A 17,639-nucleotide genomic window follows, 5' to 3' on the forward strand; every position below is an offset into this window, starting at 1 on the left:
TCTCTCTCTCTCGACCAAAAATATTGTGACAGTAAAAAAGGCAATATTTTATTACAGCGTTTGAGAATCGCATGAGTATTTACATGACCTTGAAAACGTGTGTGTGTGTGTGTGTGTGTGTGTGTGTGTGTGTGTGTGTGTGTGTGTGTTTGTGTGTGTGTGTGTGTCATATATCTTCATACTTTTTTTATCTAGGTTATCTTCGAAGTAAAACAAGGACACACACACACACACACACACACACACACACACACACACACACACACACACACACACACACACACACACACACACACACACACACACACACACACACCATAACTTTGAAAAAAATGGTAAAATTATAATAATAATGATGAAAATATTAACAAGAATAATAATAATAATAATAATAAGATGATGCAGAGTAGTCCATAAGATGCATTTAAAACCCCCAAAGTGTTGTTGTGCATTGGCTGCTCCATGCCTTGCCTTGGCTGCTGCTCATGAAGACATCTATTAAGGTATTTGTGCCTCCCTGGCTGGGTTGGGTGGGGAGCTCTGTCAGGCATGTGTTAACCCATTGACATTTGAGCTTTAGGAAAGGGTTTGTATATGTTTTTGATAGGAACATGAGAAAATAAAGGAAACTGCTGGAATCTGTCAGTCCTACATGTGGCACTCCCTGTATGAAATGTGCCTGCCTGTTTCCACAAGTCATCCAGTTAAGAAAGATCACACAGCAGCAGCAACAGGTGTTATCAAGCATTTAGTAATGTATGTAGTATACTCTTCCATATCTAGTTCAACATAAGCCCCTCCCCATGTCATTTTTTAGTAAAACTGCCCCCTGTTATACAGATAGAATAGCAAACATCATTAGCACTCAGAGAATTAGTTTTGTCGCAGTGGTATGCAACAATTCACTGCACTAATGCCATTGTACAAAATCTTGGCAGTCATCTATAAGAAAAAAATGGACAGTGGTCAATTTAACATTTAAAGGTGGCTGTTCAACTCAAAGGAGGTGGTTAGTGATGTGTCAGATTGCAGTGAAAAGATTAAAGGAAGGTCTGATCTCATCACACTCTCTGCTGACCAGGAGTGAGAAAAGAATCCTTGGAAAGAATGGGTGAATGGAGAGAGGAAAGGTTTGTCAAGGAGATGCATGATAGTATGGGAGGAAATAAAGGGAATGTTGTGAGGTAAAGCAACTTAAATAGAGAGGAATTGAATGGAAGTGATTCATTGATGAGAGTGAGACACGGAAGAGAGGAAGATATTTGTTGAGAGAGAGAGAGAGAGAGAGAGAGAGAGAGAGAGAGAGAGAGAGAGAGAGAGAGAGAGAGAGAGAGAGAGAGAAGCCACATTTGATTTAGAACTTTTGCGAAATCTTCAGTATGGTTTTTATTTCTCCATTTCTTTACATATTTATGCATACATACTTGCCTGAGTCACTCCCAGTACTGTTGTCTGGATGGATTTGGTTTGCTTGCTGTCCCAAAACAAAGTTAACCACAAGAGAATCTAAGATTGAGTTTTGTTGGCAGCACGAGGTGGTGTCCCTAGCAGAGAAGGTGGTGCTCCGGGCAGAGGATGTCATTGGGTGGATGAGGGCAGCTGTGAGTGTCAAATGGGACACTGGTCTGCTGGGGGTGTACGGGCCTCCTTCCCAGGACCCAGCCAACGATGCCCACTACACACCACCTATCTCAGGGGCGCTGGACATTGAGGAGGTCATGAGGGAGAAGAAGCTAATTGGTGAGTACCTTGCTACTGCTTGCCCTTGAAAATTTTTTGGTGCAGATTTTGAACTGTAAAGGTGGTGAATTATCCTTTATATATATATATATATATATATATATATATATATATATATATATATATATATATATATATATATATATATATATATATATATATATATATATATATATATATATATATATATATATATATATATATATATATATATATATATATATATATATATATATATATATATATATTATTTTTTTATTTTATTTTTTTTTTTTTAAACAAAAAAAAGGGGGAATAAATAAGTTTTGCCCAACTTGCCATTCCAAATAAATGTCAAAGAAAGAATGCAAAAAAAAATTTGATAAATTTGGTTCCAATCATGTTTTGATATCTTGATTGCTGTACAAAGTTTTCTTTTTACTATTTTGTAACATTGTGTTTTACTTCTCATATTTTGTACAAGTTTATGTTAACTTAATAATCCTCATTATCATGATCAGTTTTTGTTTAATTTTTTGTAATAAACAGATACAGGTGATGCCAGAACACAGTTTCTGGTATCTTAATTAAATACACATCCTAAGCTTTAAGAATCTCTCTCTCTCTCTCTCTCTCTCTCTCTCTCTCTCTCTCTCTCTCTCTCTCTCTCTCTCTCTCTCTCTCTCTCTCTCTCTCTCTCTCTCTCTCTCTCTCTCTCTCTCTCTCTCTCTCTCTCTCTCTCTCTCTCTCTCTCTCTCTCTCTCTCTCTCTCTCTCTCTCTCTCTCTCTCTCTCTCTCTCTCTCTCTCTCTCTCTCTCTCTCTCTCTCTCTCTCTCTCTCTCTCTCTCTCTCTTCAAATGGTGGCAGGACCAAATATTTATCTTTGCTTTTGTATTGTACAGAAGTGAGAGACGGTTATTTTTTTGGTGTACAGGAGATGTGGTGGAGCCCAACAGTGTGCACGTCATCATCCTTGCCTTCGACAAGTACTGTCGCATCCGGGGTCTGCTCAAGCGCTTGGAGGGCGTGGAGGAGGAGTACATGAGGAGTCGAATAGTGGTGGCCCTGGGGGGCTTTGTGGTGCCCTCCAGAAGAACACGCATGCTCTTCTGCAGAGACGTGTTTGATTACCCAGAGCTGGAGGGCCACGACCTCCTCTGCAATCATTTATGTAAGTGTCTTAGTCCTGGTGGAGGAAATTCAGTTTGGTACTCTATATTTGGCTTCAGTTTGGTGAATGTCATTGTAGAGTTTTAATCTTCATTGTGTAAATGTGTTAATTAGACTGCTTAGTAGTCAAGTTATGTGCCACTTCATGATTTGCTTCACTTTTCAAGTGAATGTGAATGCAAAGATGAGCTCATTTAGCACAGACTAACAATCACAACCTCTGCAGCACCCAAGCTTCAGGGTCGACCAAGAAAGAAGCGAAAGAAACCAACAGACTCAGAATCAGAATCCTCGGAGACCTCTGAAGATATCAGGCCGAGACTGAAGGGTAAGCCCGGCCTGACCGCCAAACCCAATGGACTGCGTGTGCTGGACCGCAAGAGCAGTTCTCGCTCTCACCTGTCACAAGTCAAGAATGACTTTTCCACACCAGCCTTGAATCGCTTGATAGAGGTGGACTTCATGTCCAAGCTGAACAAGTTCATGAAGGACCGCAACACACCCATCACCAGGCTCCCACACATTGGATACAAGCAGTGTGAGTGTTGCCTCCCCTTCCTGTCTTCACTTGTAGTGCTACACCTGTCTTACAATCACTAGTTTAGTGTTCTTGTTGTATGATGATTTTCATTTATTTATTTATTTATTTATTTATGTATTTATTTATTTATTATTATTATTATTATTATTATTATTATTATTATTATTATTATTATTATTATTATTATTATTCATGTCTATATTTTGCAGTGAATGTGTTTGAGCTGTTCACGAGAGTGCAACAGCTGGGAGGCTTTGAGGCTGTAGGGGAGAAGAAGTTGTGGAAGCAGCTGTACGAGGAGCTTAGTGGCAGTGCTCCCTCCTCCCACCCTCCACAAAGTGCTCAGTCTTATGCCAGTATGATGAAGCGTCACTATGAGAGGTACGTACATCACTCCAAATTTTCTCCTGTTGACTGTATTACAGCAATTGAAATGCTGAAGGGAAACAGGCACCAGGAGTTCACCACATAAGATCTTGATGCAAACCCTATTTTGCGGAGTGCAGGTCTGTTCATCAAGCATTTTGTTTCTATTTTGTCTGCCATGGATGAGGTTAAGTTGGGGACCTGCTCACTTTGTTCCTCCTTTACCTTTCACTGTTCAGTGGACCAGAAGCGTTTATGTTGAACGATGCTTAAAGCTGCATGAAGTACAGTGTATAGAAGATTGATTGTTATTGTACACCAGTGTATTGTGCCACTCACTCCATCAAATGTTTTATTCAGTCATATTTAGGCATCACACCTGTGCTATGCACTCACCACAAATATATCAGGCTTTGAGGATCAGTAATGGCTGTTATTATTTACTTGTGTCCAAAAATAAATTGAAATTAATGAAAATTAGATCACATATAACTTCTAATTCAAATCCAGATGTTTGGAGTCTCACAAACTGGAAAAACAGTGATGAATTTTTTGGTATATTTTCAGACTCTTGCTGCCATATGAAAAATTCCTATTAGCTGAGCAGAAGAAACTTTTGGGTATCGGTTCACCCAAGCCAAACAAGATCAAGTCCGATCCAGGAGAACCATCTGTGTCTATATTACAAGTAAGTTCGGAGTTAAGTTTTACTTTGTGTTTCCTGTTGTTACTTATGGAAGACAGGTCCCAGAGCACACTAGTAAAGGTAGACCCTGGCTGACCACTCCTCCTCACAGTGCTGCGTACACACACACACACACACACACACACACACACACACACACACACACACACACACACACACACACACACACACACACACACACACACACACACACACACACACACGATGTAAACTAAGAATAGAAAAGAAGAATGCTTAAAATGGAGGGAGAAGCAAAGGAGTTAATGATTTAAGAGAGAATTGCAAGATATGTAGTCAGACTTAACTAATGGTAGACATAGCAATCTAAAATTCAAATCTGCTGCTGCAATTCAATAATCTTGTTTATTGTAAATAATCAGTATGTGAAGGACATTTGTCTTTGTCATTGGGAGACCAGACAGCTGTGGCTACATCATCACAGCTCACTGTCACTCTTTGAGTCTTCCGACACATGCTTGTAATCTCAGTGCCTTCATCCCTCATCATAATTATTTTCAAAGGCCACAGAGGTGATCAGTTAGGTTCTCATGGGTGTTTTTCCTGTTGATAATATAGAACACTTATTGAACTATCACTGCAATCATGAAAATACCCATGAAATCCTCAGTAGCTTCCGCTATAGCTTGTTAAAAACTGTTGAGTAAGGATGCCAAAAAGTTTAAGAATATGGGACTGAGAACAACTCCATGCTGAGTAAGTCTGTTTTCTTTCTTGAAGACCAAACCCTCAAAGTGATCTGAGATCAGCTGGAGTACTGGCCATGGCTGTGTTTTGATTGAGAAAGAGCATAGAGAACTTTTTTCTTGCTGAAATACTTGCATTTGACAGTCCTTCACCAAAGGTTTTAGTGAAAATTACAACATGGAGAAGGAATGAGTTGGACTCATTCCTTTGGAAAATACAAATATGAGTAGGTAAAACACACACACACACACACACACACACACACACACACACACACACTTTCCCTGGTACACATTGGGTGCACAGCTTCACCCAAGCCACTGCTGAGGCACATCACGTGTACCTGTGAGGATTTTTTTTTTCTTTTTTTTAAGAATTACTGATCTTACAGCTAAAATGCAAATAATTCAAAATACATATGACTTTTTTTTTTATTTTGCCTATGCTTGCAAACAAAACTAGTCTACAGTTTCATGTATTTGTTTTGTGCTCTACTGAGTGCAGCCTAACAAGACTTCACTTTTCTGTTGTTTCATAATTGAGTTAGATCAGAAAATTAATGCAGTCTAATACAGTAGTGACTATTGATGTAGAATGATACATGTCTACACTAAGGATAAGATTGAGCCATGATGAATACTGATTGTTTTCTTTCTGTTTACAAGTGGTCTAGTATTTTTATGAATATTATCATGTGCATCTTCATCAAATTGCATATTTGATATCACTCAAGTATTGTTATTATGCATTGATATTTATATTTGTTATTTTTTCTAGCATTGCCCTGCCTCTTACTTAACTTACTAGTAGTGTGTTGTTGCCTCATATCTGTAGTACATTTCTTAGCATGTTTGATATTATGGAAATATGTTTAGGTCTGGACTCTGCAGGGTACACTTTGATCTGTTCAGTAGCTCACTAATACAGTGGAATGATTGCAATGTCTTTTCTCACTAAGCATGGCAGTTTAACTTAAGAAACACTTCTGCTCATAATCCTCACACGCTGTGTACTTTAGATGATGAAATAGTGAATTAATACATTGAGGGTTCCGGTATCACTTAATGCATTCACTTCTAGTAAAACTGAAGTGCTTAGGACATGGACATTGTTTGCTGCTGAATACAGAGCATCTGAGTACTGTGCAAGGGAAAACAATTAAATGCCTTATGTGAAGGGGCTGGTTTGGGACACTGATGTGACAGACTGTTTCCTCTTAACTCTCCTTGAACAAAGGGAAAGGTTGCAGATTTTTCTATCACTTATTTCTATTCATGTGAAAATTACCATTCTTGCAACATTCAGAAAGAACAAAAATTTGATACAAAACTCATAGGAAGCAAAATTACCCTGTGTTATTTCAAGGGATGAGAGACCAAGGCTGACCCATTGGAACCATCATCTTGACTCACTCTGACTGTCATTCTAAACTCATTCAAACTACCATTCATGGCTAATTTGAATTGTGTTCGTAGCCCATTCAGGAAGTCATTCTTGGCTAATTTAAACCATATATCATTCATAGTTCATTTGGATCATCTTCCTTCTCTCATTTGGATCATCACTCATGGCTCATGCAGTCCTTTGTATCGAATGTGTGTGTAAATAAACAGCTCATCAAAGAATGATACAGAAGTAGCCAGTAGTAACAAGGTCCAAATGAATCAAGAAGTGCCCCACATGAGGCAGAACCAAGTGAGCCAAGGTGTGAGCAAAGCCGGCATGACTGAGCCAGGGCGGCCTTTGTTGCATGGTGTGTAGGAGCATTGGGCAGGTGGCAGGAAGTGTGCTGGATCTGGTCAAGCCAGGCCATTTATTCATGTCAAGTACTATGTGAAGAATTATCTCATGAACTTCAGTTCAGTGAGACATTATTGCCTATTGTGGTCAGCCACATTGAATATCATTACTTTAAAAAACGAGACTATTTATCATGTTATCAGCCTGTCTTACTCATGATTAGGGTGAATCCCTATTTGTCTCATTATGATGACAGCAACCGGTAAACTGTGGAATTCTCTAGGTTAACTGTGTCTCTTTTCCATCTTCCTACAATCTGAACTGTTCCAGAAGAGGGTATCAGGGCATCTCTGGCACTACATTAGCTATTTTTATACTGTTATTAGGGAGCAACAAGTCATATGGGCTTCTTTTCTCCCAGATTTTATGCCCTTGACCAGTTTCTTTTACATGTATAAAAAGAAATCGGTGTTTAGATAAAAACAGGTAAAGGCACAGTGATCATGGAGTTCCATCACTGGTATCCCCCACAAGTCATTTCTTGAGAGCCTGCGCCACAAAACCCAGTGAATGTTAAACACAGAACAAAAATATTTTTTGGTATCTTTACCAGACTGAATGTTGAGCTCACATACACACACACACACACACACACACACACACACACACACACACACACACACACACACACACACACACACACACACACACACACACACACACACACACACACACCCTCATTGGGTAGTTGCACTGGTATAATGGTGGTGTTTGAGCTTTCTCTCACACACACACACACACACACACACACACACACACACACACACACACACACACACACACACACACACACACACACACACACACACACACACACACACACACACACACACACACACACATACCCTCGTTGGGTAGTCACACTGGTATAATGGTGGTGTTTGAGCTTTCTCACACACACACACACACACACACACACACACACACACACACACACACACACACACACACACACACACACACACACACATATTGGCTAGTCACACTGGTATAGTGGTGGTGTTTGAGGTCTCTCACACACACACACACACAATCGTTGGCTAATCGCGCTGGTATAGTGGTGGTGTTTCAGCTCACACACACACACACACACACACACACACACAAACACACACACACACACACACACACACACACACACACACACACACACACACACACACACACACACACACACACACACACACACACACACACACACACACACACACACACTCGTTGGCTAGTCACGCTGGTATAGTGGTGGTGTTTGCCTGTGCAGGGTGTTGGAGTGTGCTATCAAGAGTGTTCTTCAAGAACATTGTTTAGAAGTGGATCTCAACATCTCGTTAGAATAAAATTTTAAGATTTCTACAGTAATGATGATCAGAGTACCATTTTAATTAGAAAAACCCTTAGTAAGTGTTGCTGAATTGTTGTTACAGTTCATAGTGATAATTCACTGAAACATAACATTTTCAAACTTAATAGTTTTGATTTTTTGAAGTTGGAGATCATTTAGATCATTAAGATGTGATGATTCATCGTAAAAATTTGAGGACTTGAATGTTAAGTAAATGATTTCTCCCTGAGTGACTCTTGTTGGTTGATGTAGACTGTGCTGAAGCAGACTAAAGAGTTAAGGGAACACTTCGATGACGGCAAGAAGAATGAATTCAAATTGGAATACTTTATGTTTGAAGAAATTCAGTGTTTACATCAATTTCTGGCAAACCTTTCACCTCGAGGCCATAATTCTGAATGGAGCAAAGTACTTGTAATGGAAGACAGTGACCAAGTGAGTCGTGATTTGGACGCTGGACAGACAATAGGCGGAGTGTTATGGTGGGGAATGGTGGAGCATGACGAGTGTTGTCTCTCACAGCAGCATGTGCCAAGTGACCTCAAGTCCTCTCCCAAGTTTGGGATCAGCTGTCCCCAGTTGATGCCCCCTCACACTCCTCCTGGCCACCTTGGAGGGGCACAGGAGGTACATGGGTTGCTCAGTGGGCCTCACCCTGGCTCTTTAGGTGCTTCACCCCCTGTGGGCACTCCACCACAAGCCAGCCCTGCACCACCCACCTCAGTCAGTCCTCCCACCACACCCATGGAGCTGGCGGTAAGTTACCCTGCGGTGCGTTCACAGCCTGCTGCCGCTGCCTGGTGACCCGGCTTGGTGCACATCCTAACCCCCACCTCATGCTTGGCTCTGCCCACCCGCTGCAGGCAGAGCATAAACCCATTGTTGTTTAATCATCCCCAATATATATATATATATATATATATATATATATATATATATATATATATATATATATATATATATATATATATATATATATATATATATATATATATATATATATATATTATAAGAGTACATTCCCATGGATGTGGTGCGAATCCAAGAGATAGGAAGCAGTAGTGGATGCAGTGAAGAGAGTATTAGCAAAACCACCCTTTTCATTACTTAGAATCAACTAAGTACAAACGTAAAGGCCAGCGTGAACTAAGTACAGAACCGATCATTACAAAGATACCTCACATGCATGCCTTTTTCACATTGTTACTCAACATTTTTTCTTCCACTGAATGCATCAAGTGTACTACATTACTACATTGTATGCATCAGAGGTTTGAAACCCTGCATGTCTTTTGGCACTGAGCCACCTGTATTTGTGTGTAGATAAGTGGTAAGTAGCTCTGAGTGTAGCAACATTTTAACACTTAGTGCATGTTATTATGAAAGAGAAAATGCATTAAATTGCATGCCATTATGTAACTCAATCTCATTGTGTCTGATTTTTCATACCTTTATTTATTTTATTTTTTTCAGTGCACACTGGGCAGTCAATACCTTTGAGAAGTTTGGAATTTGATGTCATGACATTGAACACAAAAAGTAGTATTTCCAATCATAGGAAAAATATTTTGACAAGTCTGCACTCACTCTCTCTCTCTCTCTCTCTCTCTCTCTCTCTCTCTCTCTCTCTCTCTCTCTCTCTCTCTCTCTCTCTCTCTCTCTCTCTCTCTCTCTCTCTCTCTCTCTCTCTCTCTCTCTCTCTCTCTCTCTCTCTCTCTCTCTCTCTCTCTCTCTCTCTCTCTCTCTCTCTCTCTCATACACATGCACACACACACACACACTATCATAGTTGTTTCTTGCAGTGTATCTCTCACCTAACAGCAGACACAGGCAGTTTTATGAAAAATACATGTTTCTTGAATTAGATGATATCAAATTTTGCAACTAAAATCTTTGATGGCATATTTAGTTTGTCTATCTTCCTTGAATTCCTTTATGAAGGCATTAGTAAGACATCTCAGAAACTACAGAAAATTTCACCAATAAAACTTTTCTCTAAGTTAATGGCAGCTTGAAGGATTTTGTCCTTTTCACTTGCAATTTCTCTCTATTTGGGGTAAAAAATAATTGAGATGGTGGATGGGATACTGTCCATACTCTGCTGTGTTGCAACATATTCTTGCATGATTTAGTGCAGTTGCATTGTTATCCTCTGATCAATTGATTTTGATGATCTCATGAACTGTTATATCTATTCTTCCTGATTCTCATCTCCCAAAGTTATCTTGTAATCAGGGTACATGAAGCATCTTTCTGTTTTAGGTTCCAAAGGTTAACACCAAAAAGGAACAAAACACAATCCCAGCTGACCTTGCCAAGAGGCCAGAAATCACCATTACACCCATCCCACGCTCCATGGGTCCTCTCGGGATGCCAGAAGGGTTTACAGGACTCCTGGATCCCAGTCTGTCAGTAATGCCTCCAGGACTACAGTTGGCAGATCTGATGGCCCTGGAGGGAGTGAAAGCAACACTAGGAATGTCAGCCCTTCAGGACCTCGCCAAAATTGCAGAAAGGTATGTTTTGTGTACTCAAAACACGGAAATGTTTAGCTCTAAAGTTTATATATATATATATATATATATATATATATATATATATATATATATATATATATATATATATATATATATATATATATATATATATATATATATATATATATATATATATATATATATATATATTTACACACACACACACACACACACACACACACAGAAAAACAAATTATTTTGTGTCCAATTGCACTTTCTCATGAAACTAAATTCTTTTTATGCTCTGCATTTAGTACTACCTTTCATATAAACATTTGCTGTTCATCACTGTTTACACTGTCTAATTTTCTCATTTTGTCTATTTCTTGCTCATAAAAATGAAAGCTTACTGTTATTTACTAATTTTGGTTGGTTTGATTTTATATACATAAAGACACAGTCATGAACTTTCATGAAATCTAAATTAAGATTATATTTTTGCAGATACGAGAAGCCGTTACAAGAACCAGCAGCCAAGAGACTGAAAACAGACAGTACCCGAGTCAATGGTGCAAGCTCCAGAGACAAAGACAGTGGACGTCCGTCTGTGATTCAAGAGCCACCCTCATGCAAGCCACCCCTGCCAGCAGTACCAGGACTTGTTCCTGCAGATTTCTTAAGACAAATGAATCTGTTAGACTCCAACGCTAAGCTACTTCTTCCAGCACACCAGAGCAACAAAACAATTAGTGCATTAGCACAGCTCTTACCACAAACCAGCATCTTTCCAGCTCCTGCCCCTGCAGCACACCAGCACCCTGTGACCAAGTCCTTGCGGGACCCAATAGGACCTGAACCCCCAAGGGTCTTCCAGTCTCCATCTGTGTATTCCCAATCCAAACACATGTATGGCAAACCTACAACAGATGTAAGAGACTTAAGTAAAGACAATAAGAGCACTAGTCCAGAAATAGAAATATTGGATCTCAGTCGTGCGTCGACAAACAGAAATGGAAGGTCATCTAAAACAGAGAGGCCAGAAATAGAACTTCTAGATTTGTCAACCAGACGAGATATAACCGTATCCTCTGTTGCTAAACCAGGTACAAGTAAAAACTCTAATATTGGTAGGGTTCCTCCTCCACATGTGAGCATAAAATCTTCAGATCCTGTTCCTAGGCATTCACCAAGTAAAAATCCTGCAGCAGCTGCTGCAGCAGCAGCAACTGGAGTATCTGCAGCAGCTCTTGCAGCGGCTGCAGCTCAGGGGTTGCCACCAGGCCTGTCCCTGGCACCTGCACTACTCCCGTACCTGAACCCAATGCTTGCTCCCGGGGTGAAGCCAAACTCGGGGGCAGGGGGTCCTCCTCTGTCAATGTTTCCCTTCATGGATCCCACTGCTCTTGCTGCCTATTATAGTATGTTGCCTCACAGTCTAATCCCCACCACTAGTAGTGGAGGTGGCAGCAGTTCAGGCTCAGCATCAGCTGTTCACCACATGGCACAAGCCCACCTACAACTCAGTTCACTGGGGCTTCCGGGTCTGTCAGGTCTTTCGCCTGATGCTCTAAATAGCTTAGGAATGTACAAGAATTTTCTTCCTCAAGGTAACCTTCCTGCCCCACATTTTCTCTCGGGCCTCGTGTCACCACACACCCACAACCACAACCCGCCCACAACTAAGTAAAGCCATGGCCAAATCAATCATCTCATTCAATCGTGTTCACTCAGCCCATTCTCTGCTCACCTGTTGCATCAAAAAAATTATTCCCACCTTTCTGTTAATTATAATTCATCTTTTTATCATGCAGCTGTCTTTTTTTTTTTTCCTTTTTTTTTTTTTACACATCCTGGTTTTGACACCTTTGTTTTCCCAGTATGTTTGGAATCAGATAACTGTTTTCCGAAGATATACCTCTCTCCTCACGCCCATATCACCTCCATCTCCAGCCTCACCTCAATGCATTACCACCACCACCACCACCACCACCACCACCACCACCACCACCACCACTACCACCACCACCACCATCATCATCATCATCATCATCATCATCATCATCATCATCATCATCACCACATCATCATCTTCATTGTCATCATGCTCACCATCACACCAATACCACAGCCCTACCATTCCTCACAATGTATTGGGGGAAAAGTGGAATAAGATTGTTTCTGCCAATCTTGAGAAATAAAACTTATTTTTCATGATTTTTATTCAATAGATATTGCTCAACTTATGATTGTAATCCTCAGTATTAGGTAATGATTTCTCAACACTTGTCTGAACATTATCTTCAGTATGTTAATGGAATCTCTGAAAATTTATAGAGTTGAAAAATAAATCTTTTGTTTTTCATTATAAATTAAGCCTTATTATGTTTGATTTTCCATTAATATGAAAACAAGCTGAGGAAGTAAACTATCTTGAGAAAACATGAGAAATAAGTTTTACAATAACAGAAACCTTGAAAAGTCCTGAGAGGAGGGGCTCTTTTGGTACCTGGTTTAGAATAAGATTTTCTTGGGTTCAGTAAGTGCCTAGTTTATTTTATTTTCTCAGATTACAACAAGGAAATGATTGTGTATTGTACATAAGTATGGAAATTAATAAACTCACCACTTTTTAATTTTTTATGATAATGTAAAGTATTAGATTAGTTATTTTTTCTAATGAAATTTAGTGGTCATAGCCAGAAAGACATTACTGTAGTTTTTTTTCTTTCTTTTTTAAAACAACATGTTGGAAACTGGCAGTTAAAGTGTCCATTCTTGGATCCTGCTCTGAGCTTGGTCACGACTACCTCGGGTGTCATGATGCACATTGAGAAGTTCACTTGAGAGGTGATTACCTGATAATGGAACATTAAACTAATGATCATCAATGGTTGTGTCTCCAGTCTGTCATTTGAACCATGAATCAAAGAAGAAAAAATGAGCTTCACTATCAAAAGTAGGATTTCTTAGTCCCCAAAACTGTTTATTAGACTGTTTTTGATCATAGGTTCAATATTCTGTGTTCAGAAACTCACCTCAAATAGTGTGTAATATGTTTCTCTATGAGAATCTTTTTAAGTACTTCTAACTTGTAGATATGTGTATGTTAAATAAAGAATGGTCCTTCCATAAGTGTTATATTGTATCTCGACTGACCAAAGATTATTTCCTCAAATAGCATTCATTCTTTGTACATATCTCTGCAAATTTTACTTTACATAATCTGTACATAATGAAATGGATTTTATTGAACATAGAAAGGACCAAGTACCATTAGGAAAATGAACAAGATAGCAGGAAGGTGATGGAGCCTTTCATCCATGCCTGACTTGTTCTCATCTCTGGAAGGTTTGGTAATTCTTACCTGAAGCATTACCTTTTGTACCAATGTAAGGAAAACATGGATGTAATAAACAAATTCCATTGAGTGGAATCTTATCATTGTATCTCCTAGGCATTTCTGCATCATTTTAGTGAATCTGAACCTGTCATATGCAATATTGTATGTATATAATATATTTTGATCAATAACATTTTGTAAAATTGACTCATCTTTTATATTGTAAATTTACCATACTGAAAACATTGGTATCCTTTACTTCAAACTCAGCAAACCCTTCTTTTGTGCACTCAAGCAGCCAGCACCATATGCAGGCTTGCTGTGCTTCCACTGCTTGGCGTGCTCCTTCCACACCATTATAAGTATTGTGGTGAGTGACTACATTTTCCTAGCTGAGAATAATGCTGACTTCTTTACCACCACACAGTGATGTGGCCACATTATGAATTCCCCTAATCCCAAGAATTGCAAGCTGAGACAAAATGTTTATGTACACTGATACATTCTGTGAAGCCTTGTTATTTCTAAACTATATTAAGAGCTTATTAGTCAACACATAACTCAGAAACTTTTTTTAGTGTAGGGCAGCTGGTATAGTTAAGATTCTTATTAATTGAATTAATTAAACTAGCATTAAGTTATTGCTAAGTGCGCCTCCACCAGGTCCCCACAACCGCAACAGAAAAGCTGTTGCCCCAACACTGCCCGGCGTCGCTCATTGGTTACTTCTCTTGTGGATTCGTCAATACCCCAGGCTGACGTCATCCTCAAGAGAAGCTAAGTAAAAAAAAAAACTCATCTGGATGTAGGAATGAAAACAGATGTCCCACAGTTTCCTTTTCATCCCTCAATTGCCTGGGTCATGGCAGCAATCGTGCACTAAAAGGCAGTTCCCCAGCCAGGGTTGGGTGAGGCTGAGGCTGTCTGCTACCAGCACCACGCAGTCAAATTCATGCCAGTGTGAATTAACTTGCATCATGGTAGCGTGTCACCTGTCATGATAAGCTAAGTGCACTCGCCTCCACCACCTTGATCATTACGCGGCTCAAAAACACTCCCGAGGGCAGCTCATCAGCAGGTAAGAAAATAATACTTTACATTTTCAAGTTATTGCCAAGTGGCCAAAGAATACTCCACAACTCCGTCAACTGTCCAATGGCGACTGCACTGAGAGCCCTAGAGGGCGTGGGAGGGATCATTCCTGTGCCACCATGGCACGGCTGGGGATTACCATGTAGCCTCTAAAAGCAGGAGACGATCATCTAAGTTTCTAAATAGAAGAACAACTGCAGTTTCAATAAATAAGTAAATAAATAGATAAGACTTAGTGTTTTAAATGAAGTGTGTGTGTGTATGTGTGATTCTCCGTCATTGTTTCGGTGATCACCTTCCTCCAGAATGAAAAGTGCACTGGCAGGAGCGTACTAAGGAAATTATAGTAGCATGGAATTTGGTGCACGAAAGCAGCGTAGTGAACTTGATGTAAGTACTTCTGATCACATTGCAACTTGTGGCAACATCATCCTGCGGGAATGAGATAGAGAGGGGCGCCTTGGACGTCAAATATCCCAAGTGCATAGTACTGTAGGTGTCTGAAGGTGAATCAGAATGTCTTTTATGTTTGTGTATGCATGGAACCCAATCATGCCTAAGGATTAAAATCCCTCATGGAAATAAGGCCTTTTACTTTTTTTGGGGGGGAACAGGGACACAAGCAAACATTGCGGAATTGTTACCAATTACATAACCATCGTTCATTAAATCATTGGAGCGTCACGAAGACACGAAGACTAAATTTTATTCACAATTTATGTTGCTCCAGGTTGTAACACAAAATATATTATTTTATTCTAATTTTTCTTAGTAAATTGCGAATCGGTGGTGCATGTTCTGTTCACGATACACACACAAAAAAAAAAAATGTACGAGTGTTGTTTTAAAGGTCTTGTGTTGTACATCAAGAATACTTACGATTGTTATGACAATAACCATTATTTCATAGTTTATTGCATTACCCCCAATCCACCGATACGGTACGTTATAATGTGAGCATGACTTAATAATAGCCTGTAGAAAAGTTGTAAAAAAAAATGTTTAGTTTAGTTCTTGAAGTATCTCGATTCTCTACTGCGAGGTCATAAGCGATGAAAACAGCGTGAGACTTAGAATTTGCCACTGAAAGGCATGGAGGAGTGAAGATTATTAGAAAACTACATTAAGATGGACGGAGTAGGGATGAGTATCAGTGGCAAGATAGGGAAAGTTGGAGTATGGTCACATGCAGCTTGCAGTTCCGTATTTTAAGTAACTGGACAAAATAAATGAATAAATAAATAAAATAAATAATAATAATAATAATAATAATAATAATAATAATAATAATAATAATAATAATAATAGAGAAAGAAAGAAAATTATAATAATATTGGCTTCACAATATTTTTCGTACATGGACAGATAATGTTCTTGTAGAAAGGCAGCAAGAGAGAGAGAGAGGAGGGGGGATAAAGTTCTGATGTTATTACGTGCTACCAGTGACCTTTCAAATCCACATTTCAGGATCCTTTGAGTAACGTAAACTTTCGCTTCTGGCTTGCGTACAAAAAATTGTAAGCCGAAACCACTCACAGTTTTGTGTCCATAACTTGACTCACGAATCGGAGCTCGACACGCCTTTGTAATGTCCACACCAAGCAGGATTAATTTTTCTTGCTGTGGCCTCCTGTCTCAACGCGTGTTTCTCCCATGCTATATTGATAGTTATTTTTATGATTTATTATATATATATATATATATATATATATATATATATATATATATATATATATATATATATATATATATATATATATATATATATATATATGATTTTTTTTTTTTTGGAGAGCTAGTGTGTGTGTGTGTGTGTGTGTGTGTGTGTGTGTGTGTGTGTGAAATCAAGAACTGCATATGCACAAGTTGCAGTAAGCGGCAGGTAAAGCACCCAGCCAGCTTTCTACACGACGGCTGTCAGAAAAGAAAAAAAAAGTTAAAGCAGGGATCGAGGAACAAAACCTGCAAGACTACAAGCACACACACACACACACACACACACACACACACAAACAGAATAAATTTTTTTTTCTCTTTCTCTCTCTCTCTCTCTCTGCTGTGAGAAGGGAAAAGGTGTGTGTGTGTGTGTGTGTGTGTGTGTGTGTGTGTGTGTGCTGGGAGTTATACTTGAGCAAGGAGGGGTCAAGAGCCTGGCCGGTGCAGGAATGTGGTCCCGGCAGTACCTCCCAGCGGTGCTGTCATGATGTCATCCCTTCCTTCCCGGACACTGTCCCTTGCTCCGTTCTGCTTTGCGCGCCGGTACTCACTGTCGGGAGCCTGCTGACTTCCTTGAGACCGTGTACCAAATCCTTGTTATTTATTTATCTGTTTATTTTTCGCTGGATTTCCATTGCCCTCATCACCGTCATGTCTTGCCACAA

At 39.5% G+C, this 17,639-nt stretch overlaps 1 protein-coding gene across 4 annotated transcripts in view; it reads left to right on the forward strand.

Moving 5' to 3' along the window:
* The window catches only part of LOC135098346 (AT-rich interactive domain-containing protein 5B-like), a 132,514-nt gene extending 118,261 nt beyond the window's left edge, over positions 1–14,253 (forward strand). For 2 of the 4 annotated variants that reach the window (XM_064000661.1, XM_064000674.1), the window contains exons 4-11: positions 1,530–1,740; positions 2,654–2,890; positions 3,116–3,427; positions 3,640–3,811; positions 4,364–4,484; positions 8,872–9,105; positions 10,612–10,865; positions 11,331–14,253. In XM_064000661.1, the coding sequence (XP_063856731.1) occupies positions 1,530–1,740; positions 2,654–2,890; positions 3,116–3,427; positions 3,640–3,811; positions 4,364–4,484; positions 8,872–9,105; positions 10,612–10,865; positions 11,331–12,513 (2,724 nt within the window). In that variant the 3' untranslated portion in view covers positions 12,514–14,253. The remainder of the gene's footprint in view (positions 1–1,529; positions 1,741–2,653; positions 2,891–3,115; positions 3,428–3,639; positions 3,812–4,363; positions 4,485–8,871; positions 9,106–10,611; positions 10,866–11,330) is intronic. The other 2 variants (XM_064000666.1, XM_064000680.1) reach the window with 2 other exon arrangements.
* The last annotated feature ends 3,386 nt before the right edge of the window (positions 14,254–17,639 follow it).

This window comes from Scylla paramamosain, chromosome 4 (genome assembly GCF_035594125.1).
Source record: "Scylla paramamosain isolate STU-SP2022 chromosome 4, ASM3559412v1, whole genome shotgun sequence".
In the NCBI taxonomy this organism is placed as follows: Eukaryota; Metazoa; Arthropoda; class Malacostraca; order Decapoda; family Portunidae; genus Scylla; species Scylla paramamosain.